Source organism: Bombus impatiens, unplaced genomic scaffold, assembly GCF_000188095.3.
Source record: "Bombus impatiens unplaced genomic scaffold, BIMP_2.2 scf_0020, whole genome shotgun sequence".
NCBI lineage: Eukaryota > Metazoa > Arthropoda > Insecta > Hymenoptera > Apidae > Bombus > Bombus impatiens.
The window spans coordinates 1,023,207-1,039,530 of record NT_176439.1 but is presented as its reverse complement, the minus strand read 5'-3'; the positions used below and the strand labels follow the sequence as shown (position 1 = coordinate 1,039,530).

The window sequence follows — 16,324 nt, the reverse complement described above, 5'->3', positions numbered from 1 at the left end:
TCAGCGATTAGGTGTATCGCGTTTACAATTGGAAAAATTTCAAGAAACTTCGAAAAACGATTTTACCATCCTTGTTACACACCACTACCACGTAATTTTCCATTTTTCCAATGAAATTGCAGGACCAGCTGAAGAGGCAGAAGAAAGGAACAACGAAGAAGCATCGCAGAGGTGCAGAATCCGAAGAATGCTTCGTCATCTTGAAGAACCGCTCCAGAGATTCATGCCGGACGTAGACAAATGCGCGGTTACCGATCCTGATTCCACGATATAGCTGGCGAAGTCAGAAAGTCAGGGACGTCGATTACAAAAGGAATCCGAAGGATGGAGTGACGACGAGCCTCGCGGTAATTGGATTTTTTCCCGCTTTCGAATAGCAAGCAATTCATTAGGGGTCTGTTTGCGCGGCGTGGTTCAAGAACCCTCGATCAAACCTCTTTCTCTCTCGCTCCGTCTCGGCCGAAAACGAGAGTGGAAATTTACACGTGCTCCTGGTCGCGAACTGGCTACTCAAACAAGCCTTTGTGTACAGCCGGCCGGTAAACACGGATGCCATTAATTGCCATTAATTCGGCCGCGTTATGGAGAAGTTTCGACGAACCCGCCCACTGAAAATTCAGACTTCTCCAACCCCTTGCACGCCCTTTCGTAGCCGACGTTTAGATTGGGTCGGTTCCAGATACTCCGGGGTCTGTCGAGAGGCTACGTCGCGCTTGCCCTTCGACCGACTTTGCCGAAACGTGATTCTCGAGTTTTGCAGCTGGAAATTTACGTTAGACAATCGCGCGACCTCCAAATTTTCTAAACTCAAATTAGATTTGAGAATTCTCTGAATTTGTGAAATACAGTTAGAGAAACTGGGACATGAACGCCGAGGATCCCTAGAGATCGTAGATTTTGTAATTTGACGGTATTGCGAGCTGTATCGAGTTTACGCGAGAAATTTCCAAGTGTCCGTTTAATTTACAAAGTTGCTACTAACACTGTGAAAGAAACTCCGATAGCGCCAAAGTCTGAGAAAATAAGAAGGCGAAACGGTGATGCAGTCTACCGAGATAACCATAATCGGCGAAGGGCATGAAATTAAGCACGGTCAAAGTCTTCCATCCCTAGCTCGTACGTTCTTTTTCGAGCTATTACGACGAACTGGCTCCGACCCTGACAATAATAACAGTAACAATAACACGAAATCGTGGAGCGGTCTGATATGAATATGTATCAGGTACATCTGTTGCCTCGTAGACCTTTCGCCGTTATGAGACGAGAAAGGGTGCAGACGCGATTCAATATCGGTCCGGCATCTTCGCCAGAAGTTGCCAACGCGGGACTAATTTCCTACCAGCGCCGTTTTATCTCCGACTCGTCCAACCTGCATGAACAGCCATGTCCCACGACCAACGCTTCGATCGACGTTTGAATCCTGCGATCGAAGGGACGATATATGGTATTTAATTAAGTGATTTCGATAAATAATCACGGTGGGGAAGCGCAAAGGGTGCATGGGGTTCGTACTTTGTCTTTTATGTTTCATACTTGGAGGGTGAAAACGAGGGCAATTTTGTCTTGCTGATATGCAAATCGAGTTTATGCAGATGCGCGTCAGCGGCTATAATCGTTGTCAATTTGTTTTCGCACGTTTCAACGATTCTACTCGTGTTCGAGCTATCAAGTGATAAAGCAAATTTAACGAAACAGAAAGTAAAATTTGACTCCTGGTTGACTATTTTAAAGATTCGTCGGATCGAACAGGCCGCGTCCATCGACTTTTCCCCTCCGAAAAATTATCTTTTTAAACGTCTTTCGACAAGGACGGAAGGCACATCGCGGAAAGATTTTATCGAAGCGGGGATAGAAGGCTTCGTCGCCGGCCTTTCGGCAACAAATTAAGGATTTTAAGCCGAAAGTAATTAGTCCCGGCGAACAAGGTGTCACTCCGTGAAAACGAGGAGACGGCGAGTCAGCCTTCATTGTTCTCGCCATAATCCCCGGGGAGGACGTTCATAAGTTCCTTCTTCTCTTAGTCCTCGGTGAAGAAAACGGCTGGAAAGGATGATTTCGCTTTTCGGCCAGATTAATCGCCCTATCGACCGTCTCCTCTTTTTTCCCCTTTTTCTCGTCTGCTTCCTGAACAAAGTGGACGTATCTCGGCACGTTGGCTCGAAAACGACTTCTTATTAACCTTCTTAGTTACAATGGCTCCCGCGTTGCATTGGTCTTAACAGACGTAAATAACGCGTATCGTATCAATGCCACGACTTTGGTATTTAAGACTTTGATCGTTACACGATCAACGAAAAATACCGACCGGTCGATAGTATCGAAGCTTTTGAAGGTTCGTCGATATCTTGAACGAGCAATTAGACGCTCGAGTAGCACAGACGAATTTACTTTCCTCCGCCGACTCGACGCAAAAGAGATAAGAATCGCGGAGAACAAGAGGATTCTGGAGAATCGTGCGATCGGTTACGCGTGGAAGGATCACGATCGATTACCGTGAAACTGGAAATTGAATTACCGGATACGATCTTTCCCTCTCTATTGTTCTCTCTTGTAGAGCGGCGGAACTTGACGCGATAATCTTATTTAGCCTTTCTACTCGGCCAAATGGATTATTTCGGCCGGCGATGAAAGCCTCCCGTTCGAAAATCGCGGATCCTCTTTAGTTACTCCGTCGACGCAGTTAGTTAATTAAAAGGTAAAGAGAGAGAGAGGGAGGAGAAGGAGAAAACCGGCAACGATAGAGAGAAGAGGAACGAAGAGGTAAAAGGCTGGCCAGACAGCTTGGAATTTGTATCCCGATCGCGGCGTACGACCCTTTCTGCTTCGAACCGCTGCCATTGCATCGGGACGGCGAGTGTTTCCACCGGTTTATTTGCGATTTCGACGTGTCCGAAGTTAATTCGAAATGTGCTCGTCTATCCTGCGCAGTTATTACCACCGCCTTTCTCTTTAAAGCCGATGGCATCTAATTTAAAGGGCGACATACGCACAGAGATTAATGTATCGCCCTCGTACGTTAATATACGTGTTTTTAAACGAATTTTTGTATATACGAGAGGTCGACGAGAAAAAGGGGGAACGTCAGTTTTGACGAATTTCGAGCTTAATATTTTTTTCGCACGCTCTTGCCTGCGCTCTTTGCCACTGGTTACGTCGCATTAATTTCAATCAACATTTTCAGGCTTTTTACTGCGGTTATAAGAAATTGAGGTGTACAACGTGCTTCTCATATTTTGCAGTTTAACGCGTATACATGTAATATGATAATAATAAAATTAAAAATGGTACAGAATAAAATGTTGATATATCTACGAGGAAATACGAGGTCGTGATTATTTTCGAAATTATGTATCGAAAAGTAAATTTTCGTTCTCCGAGAAATGCTGAAATATGAAACCGTTCCCACTCTCTCACTGCGATGAAAATGAAAATCAAATCGATTCGTCGAATGACTCTTAAACAGATTCTCAACAAAGTGACTTTTCCAACGAGCTCGAAAACATATCCTTCTTTAACGTTGGCCGAACTTCATTTTATTTTTTCCCATTTTACTCAACAATGCAGTATCATTGTACGATCAAAAAAAATATTAATAATTTTACAGGAGAGGAATCGATAGAATTCGCGAGGAATATGACGAGCTATCGCGAGGCAACCCTTCGAGGAGGGCACCCTTTCAAATGCTACAGTCGAGCCGCTTAACTATGTATTTCACCCTCCCTAAAACTCAACAAATTTTACGAAGAATCCGCCAACTGTGCCTCCCAGTAATATATGCGGAAGCCTGACAAAGGCACATTAACATTTATATTTGCGAAGACGCGGCCGATCGCGAGTCCCCGATACCGCTACGACTTCCGTTATGGAATTGCTAATGATAAGCACCGTGGAAGGGCTGAAAAACGTTTATTTCATGGGTGTAACAACACGAGTCGCTCTATTGTCCAAACAGCGCGAGCAAAATATTCGACGCTTGGAATGCGAACTTTTTCGTGAGGGAATAAAAACAGGTATGAGAGTATAGTAACGTAGCAATTTGGAGGACTGTAATCGAATTCCATTCGGTATTTTCGCGGCTACGCTCGGTTACATGGTCGGTAATGGCTTCGGCAAAAAGCTTGTCCAACGAAAAGCAGTCTGAAATTAAATTATCTCGTGTCGAGACGCTAACGATGATAAACTCTGAGGGAATGAAAACTTTGCAGACATGACAAATTTTTTACGTATTTCATATGGATTAATAGATGAGAATGTAGATTATAAAATGAACAATACAAAAAAGAAATGACAAAGCAAAATATAAATAAATAAATAATAGGAATCTCCTGTAAGAAAAATGAAGGAGAACGAGAGTATTCCGTGTCGTGATCGGCTCTTTAAATATTACATGCGAGAATCGGTTGGATCGCAGGCGCGTGCAAATGCATCGGAACGAGAGTCGACGAGAGAAAAGAGAATGGCCAAAAAGGAATAGTAGGGCTCCGACGTTGAAAATAAGCGGCTGGTTCAAGGGGTTGCGTTTATAAGCCACGGGCTTTTTTGTAGTGCAAATGAATAGGTCCGACCCTCGTTCGTCGTAGGGAGCCGAGTGTCCGAAACTTTTGCAATTTTACGCGGCGGCTGCTCGGTGCATTTATTTTCCTGAAAAATTTAAACTCCCTCTCTGCTGCTCCTACATATGTGTGCGAGGTACTCTGCTTTTTTTCTCTTCCAATTACGAAACGAACGGGACGAAAAGGATCTTGAAAGCAGATCGCGCGCGATGAAAGCTCGATGACGCTCGCTACGCTACGTTTTGTTCCCTCTGGAAAAGCCAGATCGTATCGCCAAGGATAATCCCAACGGAGGCGGATAAGACAGCGGGAAGACACGAAGGCTGCTTCTACATCGATGAGTTGCGAATCTATTTGGCTTATCTTTTAAACGGAGTATCGCATCCAGATAAAGAAAGAACGCCTCATCCATATCAATGCAGAGAAGTTGGATAGACGATGAAAAAGGAACGCCGACCCCTCGAACCGATCACGTATACTCGTCTCCCCCGGGTTTCGACCCTTTCGCCTTTGGGAATCGTTCTGACTCTTCGTTTACTTTCGATTTCAATTAAACGTCGCTATTTTTTTACTATCCAAAAGCTCCTCGTCGTTCTCTGACTAGAGGCAGGGTTGAAAAATGAAGAACAACGTGCCTTCTTCTTGCCGGAATCTTTATTACAAATTTCAGCTTGCTAGAATAACAAGAATAATTAGTCTTATCAAATACAGCGAATGAAAACAGTCGTGTGAAACCGTCTTAACAATTAAGCTGATGTATCTCGTTCGAGACGATATCTTTTATTATTCACGATCGTTCGAACATTTCGGTGACAATATTCGGTGAATAGTATTCTCCTATTAATTATGCTATGTAATAGTTGCTCAACAATTTGTAGAATATTCCTCAAAATAATTAGAGGATTAAATTTCAGGTATCAACTATAAAAAGTTAAAATTCTATTCTATTTAAAATAGTAATAATTATTTTAAATAAAAGAATATGCAACATGTAATATGTGGAGCAAAATTTTATATTCTTCCAATATATGTGTATCCATTAATTCGTAATAGCTATAATCCCCCAATTATTTTGACCCTAATTGTAACGATAAATATGAAACGAAACATCACGTGTATCCCTGATGCGATTAGGCACTTATTTCAATTGACTGGCATAATTATGCTGCATTATTGCAATGGAAGTCGAAATGGAAGTATCAGAAAACGCGATTCATTCGTATTCTATACAATGTGTATAAAGGAAGCATAAATTTTCAAAGAAAAAAGTCACATACAAAGCGTGAAATTTGCGATTATATAAAAATTTGTATCTACAAAAGTCTAGTAAATTCAAGGCGCTTGATTAATAGTGAATATCCGTTATAAACTATAAGAAGCACTTTATGAAACTACGCAAGAACTCTTCGCATAAAATAAATGTTTTCGTATATACCTAGGAAGACACTTAATCATTGCTCAAGAAATATAGAATTAGCAACAACAAAAACGTTTTCTCATTTGCGAATAATAAATATTTTCTCTTGTACTACTACACTGGTTTGTAAGGCACTACGATCGTTTGTTTCTCTGTTCGTTATCGTCTAAGACTCTTCTTTCAATGCTTAATTATACAGAACAAAGAAGAAACCAGTCAACACTTCGCAGAACACGAAAGCACAAAACAACTTCCTACATGTACATATTTCTTTTCAGTAATATCAGTTTTACTGTGGCAGTAATGTCAAATTTGTGAGAACATAAATATTACTTTGAATTCTCGAATCTACAAACTTTTAGTTTAAGTAACAATCGGAATATCATTTTCGTAAACTTGGCAAGATTAATATTATAGATTAACAAGTCGAGTGAAATTGATGATTTCCGAATATACAAATTTTGCATATTATCATAGTACATATAGTTACTCGACATAGCAATACTGATTTCTGTACAATATAGTTGTTAAATGTACTTCCAAGAGGTTGTAAAGTTCCGCATGTAACGAATTCATCTTGAAACAAGTCAATATATGCAAAATTTGTTATATATACACACCTATCTCTTATATATAACTAGTAAATACTCTACATTTAGGAACTACAGAACTAATAATATCATTGTGCATTTAAAACCTTCCGTGTAAATTCATTTTACGGATAATATTGTAACAAACGACACAGGTATTTCATTCGACATTAAGAATTAATTATTCCGCTCTCCTTGGTCGCTGCTATATGTACTAGCAGTTTAACCAGTCCTTTACCCTGCATGAAGTTAACCATTCGCAACCAAACCAATTTCAATGTGGTACACAATTTAACTACTCGTTCTTTTCCATTTCATTATTGCTTTGTCGATATTTTAATATAGCTTGCCATATCCTCAATTCAATTCCTCCTCTGAAAAGTTATAATATTTATTAAATACTCTGTATATGTAGTCTAAAGAAACCTTCTTATCTACCTGAGATTAAGTCTGCGAATGTCCTCACGTGTAACGTGATTTAAGACATCATCCAGTGTGTACTGCTCGTATAGGAACTGTAAAAGGTGATATCAATTAGTACAATCCTTTATTCGCTAGGAGACAAATATCAATATAAATTGTAATATTCACCCTTTCGATCGACATTTCATCCACTTGAAGACTTTGTAACCACTCGATAAGAGCTTGATCACTGCATGAAGTTGTACTAGAAGGTGCATCGCTAATAACCAATGAAATTGGTTGTTGCACTATGTTTCCAGATATTGATGAATTATATCTATAACAGGAACGCAAGTTAATTGCAACATATCATATTATGCATTCCAAATTAAAATTACGAGCACAATTAAATCTTACCCTGATTCTTGTCTCATAGTTCGTCTATTTATACCTTCGCAAAGTCGTGTTAAAGCATTAACCTGAGTTCTTTGTTCCTCAAGAACCTGTTGCAATAAAGCTTGATACGATTTCTGACTTTCGATCAGTTCTTGCAGCAATCTCAAATTCTCCATTTTTAAAGCCCCCATTTGATCTCGATATTCTTTCCAGTACTTGTTATCCAAAGAGTCACCGGTTTTCTGCGATTTTACAGAATTTACAGTCGATACACCGGATGTAGATCCTTCTTCTGGACCTTGATCACCGGATTGTACGCGTTCTTGACCAAGTAAATTGGCGCCGAGTTCTGTAAATAATGTATTAAGAATTTCTGTAAATAATATATTAGTGTATAAAATGGTGTTAGAAATATTACTTTACACAACAAATGACCATAATATTACCAGGGGAAAGTACAGTGATGGCAGCTTGTACAGCATTTCTCACTAAATTATCCAGTGCAAACATCCAATGAGGCTTTATACTATGCATTCGTAGAACCTCGTTCACCGCCGTTTGAAATAGATAAATTGCTAAGTTGAGATGATTAATGGCGATAGAATCAAAATCCAATTCTTCTTTCAATGTTCTAATGGCTGTCACAATCACTCCTTGATTTTGTTCCACGATATAATCTCTCAAAGCTCGCATTAATAATATTAGATGATTCTGAAAACATAAAAACTCGGTATTAATTAAAATACGCAGTTCACATTCATGGAAATTTAGAAATAATTACCATTTGAAGAACAGTTTGACCCTCCGCCTGACATATACCTCTCATCCATACTTCACAAATTTTTGCCTCATCTTGATTAAGAACTCTAGTTAATGTCATTCTTCTTTGACTATCTTTTTTCAGCAGATAGAAACCCTCTTGTTCTTCGCCAGTCTTCTGACCGGGTTGACCTATTAGTAATATAAGAACACGTTAAAGTTAAATGATTCTCAAACACATCAATTAAAATTAAATTAATAATAAAAAAAAAATTAATTATAATTATTCACCTCCTAATTCAACTTCTGGTGATAATAAACCACCAGAAGAACTTCTCCTAGTCATGGAGGCTCCTGCTGTGTCACTTTCACTTGTCTCTATAGAAGGTGTATTTCCTATTGTACTGAAAATACGTTAAATCGATGTTATATCTAAATGTTAAATCTCTAAAAAATGTTAAATATCTAAATTTACATTTGCATCATTGTGCTTTGAATTTAAAGTTTGCATTATACACGTGTCACAAGGGCAAGAATATTTCCTGGAAGATATTTTGATTGAAAATAAACCTGAATACATAGGGCAATCACTGAAGCCATGAGTATATTCTACAAGCACTATCTCAAAAATAATCTTAAGAATTTAAAGTTGAAAAGCATATGAATAGTGTTACATAAATCAAGTTTGTAATAAATTTCCATTGAACTTGTTTAGGACATCAAACTTTAGTTCACAGTATCATTAGCTTAAGACTAGTACAAGGAAGATTAAAATGACATAGGGGTCTTAGTCTTCCTCCTTACTACATAGAAAAATATACCGAATTACACATATTACAATTAAACAGGAAGCTCCATTGCCCACAACACATGAACGTTTAGCAACATAAAGCAACACAAATATTAATAAATTATATGGCCTAACTACTATTAATCATAATTAATTCCTTGCTTGTATGAAGATAGATTTTTCTGTTTTTTGTCAATAACATGTATCACTATTATTTGTTATATTTTTGACAAACAGCTATAACCATCTATAGCGTTAGTACCATACCTGTTAAAAGAAAGGGTTGCAGTGGGCATTCTAATGGGGGACAGAAGGTGTGCTGGACTGCGCTCCCTCAGTGGGCTTGACTTTGTTAGCCCTCCACTGTACGTGACACTTTTCGATTATATTTCATCACAAGAAAATGGGATTTAATGACAAATAGAAAATAAAGAAGAAAAAAAGTTAAACCGCTAACCACGTATTCAAATACATTGCGTGCAATGTATTCAGATTTATTACCCGAAAAAAGCTATTTACTAACTGCTATATATTTCTTTGAAACAGAAAATGTATCTCTATATAAAAATTGCTTTCAGCAGCAAAACAACAAAAACCGGACGATTCATAAATAAATTAGAACATGAATATTTGCATATAATTACATTAATATAAATAACATATTTACGTTACCTATCATCTGATTGTGAAGTTTGAATAGGAGAAGCGGAAACAATATGATTATTATTGGTTTTATCAGATTTCCCTAAGCGTTCTAATCTGTCAGCAGGTACTGAAATGCTTCTACTAAAATCAGGTACTGCGGCCAATCGATTGGTTTTCTTTTTTCTACGCACATAAAAAACAATATTATTGTATCTATTTACTTATGTAATATGGAGTTTGTATGTACGTGCGTGCGTGTGTGTGTGTGTGTAAATATGTATATATCACGTACTCATTTAAAAATGGATCCTCTAATAATTCAGCTGCAGTTGCTCTTATGTCAGGATTGGGTTCAAAACAGCGTAATATAAAATTCTTTGCCCTTTCAGATAATTCTGATGGAATTTCAGGGTGTATTTTGTAATACCCAACCTGTTAGAATAAATTTTTTAAATATATATAAGATTATCTTCAGTAAAAATTAACTAATATTTTACCTTAAATACTGCAGCTTGAGGGGAACCTAATTCAATGAACGGTGGTTTACCAGTCGCCATTTCAACTATTGTGCAACCCAAGGACCAAATATCTGCCTACATCACATATCATAATATAATAATTTTCCTTTCGTAAATAAAGAATATGTATAACTTACAGGAGCACCATATCCACGCTGTCCCTTATCAATAACTTCCGGTGCCATATATTGCAAAGTTCCAGTAAACGTTTCTGTACTTGGACATAAACCAGCTAATCGTTTCGACATACCGAAGTCTGAAATCTTTACTACGCCACTATACGTATTGACTAAAACATTATCGCCTAAAAGCAATAACTAAATAAAAATACTGAAGACTTCATAAATAAAATATTTCGTACATTATACTTTACCCTTAATATCTCTGTGGACGATTTTTTGATCATGTAGATATTTGAGACCTTCTAAGATTTGTTTAGTGTAATAAGCAATTGTAGATTCATTTTCTTTCAGAGGACCCCATTTTGACCTTAGTAAGGCTGATAAACTACCTAAGAGAATTAAAAAAAAGAATAAAAAGAAATATAGTAAATATATACTATTCCTCTTTATACCCTTTCATTCTATTTATTTACCTCCAGGGACTTGCTCCATGAAAATTTTAAAGTATCCTTCTTCACTTACAGAACCTAAGTATTGCACAATATTTCTATGCCTCAATTGGCTATGTAATTTAATTTCCTCGTGTAAGGGTTGCACATCTCCCAAATTCCGTTCTCGAATTTCTTTGACGGCAATTCTAACTTGCGTATTTAAATCTCGAGCAGCATAGACAATCCCGTATGTACCTTTACCCAGCATTATTCGTTTGTTTTGATCATCCAATTCATATTCAAACTGTGAAGAAATAAATGTTAATGAAATAAATTTATTTAAAAACTGATATTAACTAACAATAATTTACAAACCTTCATCCTATCATCAGTCATATATGCATCCAAATCCGTAACCATACCCTCCTGATCCCTGGTCATTTCCAAGATTAAATCATAAAATCTTTGTCTGCATTGAACAGACGGGAAATACATTTGGAAATCATCAGAGTTTTGGTGGACATATAAAAAAAGACAGCGTTCGTCTCTTTTGTACAAGCTTACACTGCGTATCATGTTCGCGGTAAATAACCAATCGTGAACTTGTTTACAACTATTCTTCATATTGTCCAAGCAAAGATTCCAAATTTGCACTGATTTCTCTTCTGCCCCAAGGTTTACGTTTACATAGCTCGGCATCAAGATCTTCGTTGGCTCCAACACTAAGAGCTAAAATAGAAAGGTTAGTGACTAATCCCTCTTTTCACTGCAGAAAATCGTAATAGAATCTTGATTCATTAAAGTCAGTCTAAGAACCTGCACTAAGAGCAGTTTTATATTGTTCTTACTTTGACCCAAAATGTACAGAAGTAAGCTGGATTGGTAACACAATATTATAAGCCATAGTCTCCCGAATTGGAAACTGGATCCTTTGTAGAACGATTCCATTTATCAACTTACTGGAAACCGTATACTATCTCCAACTTCCGATTTTGTAGCTTCAACAAAGTAGTCCATCCAAAAACTAAATATTTGCTCCTCTGGCGAAACCTCGGCTTCCTCATTCTTTTTACGAAACCTATCTATCAGCGATATGTTCCCTATTGTTGATTTCAGGTACCTAATTAAGAAACAATACAATTAATATTCTAACACTTTCTATTTTAACATACATATAGCTTCAATGATAACAAGTGCATACCAGTTTGGCGGCTTCAGTTTAAACATGCACTCGGCAGCTTGGATAGCTTTCGAATAGTCTTCGGCAAGTACACTGATTTCAAAAAACGTTGCCACATCCCAATAATCCTTTAGGCTGGATAAGCTACCTTTCTTGCCAATGAGATTATTCAATACCATGCCTATGTGTTGTAATTCTTCACTTTTGGAAAATTCGTTCCCTGCTATAACGAGTAACGTAGCAAGATTGATACCGGCATATTCATTTGGTTGCACCTGAATATAGAAGTTGTACTTAGAAGTTGTGTGGTTCAAGTGTTTATTATACTACAAAGTGAAGAAAATAATATACCTCGAAACCTTTTCTATACCAATGAATAGCATTTTTTAAACTTTCTTCGTCAGTGTGTCTACTTTCTACGAATTTATCTTTATATATTCTTCCACACAAACATAACATATCAGGAACATGGTTTTCTTTCTTCTCTAGTGCTTTTTCTATAACTTTTAATGCTCTCTCCCTATCACCTTCTTTATTTCGTCGATTTAACGCAAATGCGTATAGATACCGAATAGCTGGCGTGTTGATGTAATTCTTATGAGTCGGTATCGTTCTTAAATCATCAACTAATTGTACCATTGCATCGTAATCCTACACATACATAACTTTAATTAGTAAAGAAATATTTTTCGAAACAAAAATCATTGCTGCATTACCTGTATTTCACGGAAGGAAATCAGAACGTTTAAAACAACCTCTCCAGACAAAACGTTTGGGTCATCTAAGCGTTTACGCATATTGTTCAAAGCTTTCGATAGTTCTTCCCCAGAGTATGTTTCACGAGCTTTTCGCAAATCCGCGAGGAACTTTTCTTTCATATGTGCTCTAAAAATTGTATAATTTATTGTGAAAATCGATAATGAAAATGACATTATTGTCATACTATTGCAATAAGTTCAAGTTCGTTACAAACTGTTAGCAAGATTTTCAAATTATAAATATGCTCGAATGCTATAATTCAATTTTATGTACAAAATGATAAGATAAGAAAATATTCACTTTGTTACTGTGACATAATTTGGGTAAAAGAATGATGTACTTTGCTTACTTATCTATAAAAATAACATATGATAACAATGTAGTGAAAACTCAAAACATACTTAGATTGTACTTCGACATCTTGAAATAACTTTTTGAGCTTCAATGTAAGATGTTGCTTTGGGTCTATGACTTCTTCTCCAGTGATCCTGGTAGTAGCTGGATTAGTTGCCACACATGAACCACATTCCACCACACGGTAGGATACAAATGTATAATTACCACATGATAACTGCACATTGTGAAATTATATGTTAAAAGATAATTTTTAAATATAATATGTTAAAACAATATAAATGTACCTTAATTCTGATTGTTGTTTCTGTATCTACGTCATTATGTAATAGAATATTTTCTTTCATGCCGAAACTTTCTCTGACACCAAGGTGATAAAACAAGGCAGACTGTTGTAGTTGAATACTTAAATCTACAACAGCTACATCTGCATTATAGAATGTGTCAAGTACATTTGTTTCGCCGAAATCCAACTTTTCAAACTAGAAAAACAATAATCAAAAATATTTAGAGATTGTAACTTTTAGCAATAAAAAATATTTATACCTGAATATGATGCATGTTGGCATTAACTAGATTGCAGGCTTGTCTGACTTCCTCTAAGGCTCTCCTTCTCTGAGCCAAATGTTCTGGTTGTTGTAAGTCTAAAACACAAGCTACATCCATTCTGGGTCTTCCTGAAATGGTGGTGTGCCCGGAAATATCACTATATGTACCAATGCTATCAGTACTAGAAATACCTTCTGCGATAGTTGATTGTGCAGCCACTGTAAAATGTTATTAATGATTAACAATACCAAATACTTCCTCAATGAATTGAATATAACAAGAAATTACCAGTCATGTCAACTGTATCGCCACAAATCGATGGCATGTTGTATAATTGTTGAATGGAAATGGTATTCTTAATTCTTACTTAATAAGTGTTTGGAAGTATCAACGAACAAAAGACTTGTAAATTCACCTGTTTGAAAAGATAAAATACATAGCATAGTAATAAATTATAAATTTGTATTATTATACCATTAAACATATTTTAATTACCATAAAATATAAATTTATAACTTTTCAGAACATTACGAATTATATGTAAAAACTAAAATATATGAAGTTTTAAGAAAGTTGTACAATTCATACAACTTTCAAAGAATGTTTTAAACAATTGTCGTAAAGAAACATTACTATTCTACAGAAGACTTTGAACTACAACGAAACAACAAAACGTAATAAAATCTTGAACAAAAATTCGCTTGTAACATTGGCTCGCAAAAAACTAATGCATAGTGAAAATAATGCACGTCGCTTCACGAACGCTACCATGGGATTCTCGTAGGGGAATTATTGTTTAATTGGACCAGGATACGCGAAATACCTTTTACACTGCACATTATAGATACAATCTTCCATTTCTTCTAGAACACACAAATCCGGAGTCGAGGTCGTGCTCGCGCTGTACAACTCACATAAAGAAGTTTCTTGTTAGTTCACAGATGGCAGAAAGATCGGTCGCTCTGCCGGTATAAAAATAGAAGCTCTTAAGATAGAACGCATTATAATAAGAATGAAATGATAATTGCGATTAGAATCGTAGAAGTAAAAATCACAACCACGCAAATCATTTAATAATCCTCGAGCGCAATAGTGGAAATAAATAATAGAAGCACACAGTAATTAGATTGACTTTAAGTTATTAGAAAGATGATTTAATTCGTGGAATACATGATATTTATAAAAAAAATGTGTACAAAAAAAGAATTTAATTAATTTGTATGTCAATTATAAAACATCTTCCAGCATGGTTACCAACGTGATATTAAATAAATTAATCTTCAAATGCATATCTTCGATAATAAAGCGTGGTATTGTTCACGAGATTTATACTCTGTAGAGTTAAAACATCCGACACAAGATAGCCCGAATGCTACTACCGCAAAACACTTTTGTCGATCGACTAGAATCGACCATTTATTCGGAGAACATACTAGCTGAAGAGGTTCGGCAACACGTAAATGCGAATAATGAGTTTGTAGGTCATTCGGATTCGATTGGACTGAATGTTACAGTACAGAGCATCGTGGAAACGTACCAATGAACTCCACACGAGCAGGATGTTAGGAATAGGAAGAGCGGTCATAGTTACGTAGATTGTCGGAAGCCACGACTTTTCTACTCGCGTGCTTATGACTGTTAACTGCCGTTAAATAGAATAAGAGATCTCAATTTCGCTCCTTTATTCATCAGAGCAACTTTGCCCATCAGATTTAATATCTGGGTTAATATGTAAAGTCTACTTCTACTTGTTAAATACAAACTGTTTTATTCTTTACTTAATCACATAGAATATTATGCAATTGGATAGGCCACAAATATGATCGCAATGCAAATAATAAATGCGTAAATGCATTCTTTATTTGCTCTATATGTATATTGTTATATTCTGTCTTAATTTATTTCTGACAAAATTTATAAATAAACTTCGTCTAACTTTGTCACTTAGTAAAAAAATGTTATATAATAAATGAAATAAAATTAATATCTAGAAATTTAAAAAGTAAGTAATTATTACTGTCACATCGTAAGTTTCTCAGTGTATAATCAATATCAACTTACTTGAATGACAGGAAATCAATATCCCCCGATAAACAGCGAAGTTGTAGAAACTACGTGATCCTACCGCTGGATAGTCGATTACGTGATCCGTATTGAAAACCAAGAGTAACTACAATAACAGCAGAAAGGGTCCAAAAGGTGATCATGATTCGTATGTACGCGGTTTACGAGTGCGTGAAGAATAGTGGGGTGCAGTGATGCGCGGAGCGGCCACTCCGCAGCGCTCCCCTTTCATTAGGAACACAGCAGAAGCAAGAAGCTATTGTCATCTTAACTTAGAAGTATACATACCCCTTCTTTTTATTCAATCCGCGTAATAAACCGTATTTTGTAACTAGCAGCGTAGAATGCAAGAAGGCCGCACGATAACAGTAGGCAGCATATGTATAACAGTATTATTATACTTCTTTGTAACTTATGTTATTCTATCACAGGGGGACCCCAAGAACTGGCCTGCCCCACGATCGCGATCGACCGACAAGACAAATACGTCATTTCTCGCGATCAAGAAGCGCTGAGATTTTCTCTCTTCGTTCCATTTTAATTGCTCTTTACTACACAGGAATTCTCAGAAATAGAAATACAGAAAGAATAACAAATGTTCTTATTCAATATTATTATAATTATGACGTATAAATATATATATTCATGATTATAGATTAAGAAAATGAACTATCTTATAACATTTAATAATAATAACCTAATGTGTATGAGTATACCTATTACAAGCTATATATACAAGTACATATAAATGTATAAATTTTATATAGTATATAGTACCTAATTTTATGTAGTACT

General features: G+C 36.4%; 1 protein-coding gene across 6 annotated transcripts; it reads right to left on the bottom strand.

Annotated features, from left to right (window-relative positions):
- Positions 1-5,189: 5,189 nt before the first annotated feature.
- LOC100742125 (mitogen-activated protein kinase kinase kinase 15) lies at positions 5,190-15,615 on the bottom strand. Of its 6 annotated transcripts, none has more exons than XM_012384779.3 (24): positions 14,289-14,446; positions 13,754-13,880; positions 13,463-13,683; positions 13,204-13,398; positions 12,964-13,133; positions 12,520-12,688; positions 12,155-12,454; positions 11,825-12,078; positions 11,584-11,743; positions 10,999-11,352; positions 10,666-10,927; positions 10,444-10,581; positions 10,208-10,374; positions 10,050-10,145; positions 9,845-9,984; positions 9,580-9,735; positions 9,175-9,270; positions 8,409-8,521; positions 8,140-8,309; positions 7,805-8,069; positions 7,380-7,707; positions 7,152-7,299; positions 6,999-7,075; positions 5,190-6,934 (listed from the first exon to the last, which is right to left on the bottom strand). In XM_012384779.3, the coding sequence occupies exons 2-24, from the start codon at positions 13,788-13,790 to the stop codon at positions 6,856-6,858; spliced, it is 4,095 nt and encodes a 1,364-aa protein (XP_012240202.1). In that variant the 5' UTR covers positions 13,791-13,880; positions 14,289-14,446; the 3' UTR covers positions 5,190-6,855. The 6 variants fall into 6 exon arrangements, with proteins under 6 accessions (XP_012240202.1, XP_012240209.1, XP_024222929.1 ...); XM_033319802.1 differs by lacking the exon at positions 14,289-14,446 and adding an exon at positions 15,527-15,615 and having other exon boundaries at positions 6,856-6,934; positions 9,175-9,282; XM_012384770.3 differs by having other exon boundaries at positions 6,856-6,934; positions 9,175-9,282; positions 14,289-14,448.
- Between the last annotated feature and the right edge of the window lie 709 nt (positions 15,616-16,324).

Bases quoted from the DNA above. Each gene is read 5' to 3' on its own strand.
- LOC100742125 (XM_033319802.1), bottom strand. From the start codon at position 13,790: ATGCCATCGATTTGTGGCGATACAGTTGACATGACTG. The intron at 11,353-11,583 runs GTAAGTTGATAA...TTTCTATTTTAG, and splicing joins GAGATAGTATACGGTTTCCA to CTCTTAGTGTTGGAGCCAAC. The intron at 9,736-9,844 runs GTACGTGATATA...TTATGTGCGTAG, and splicing joins GAGGATCCATTTTTAAATGA to AAAAAAGAAAACCAATCGAT.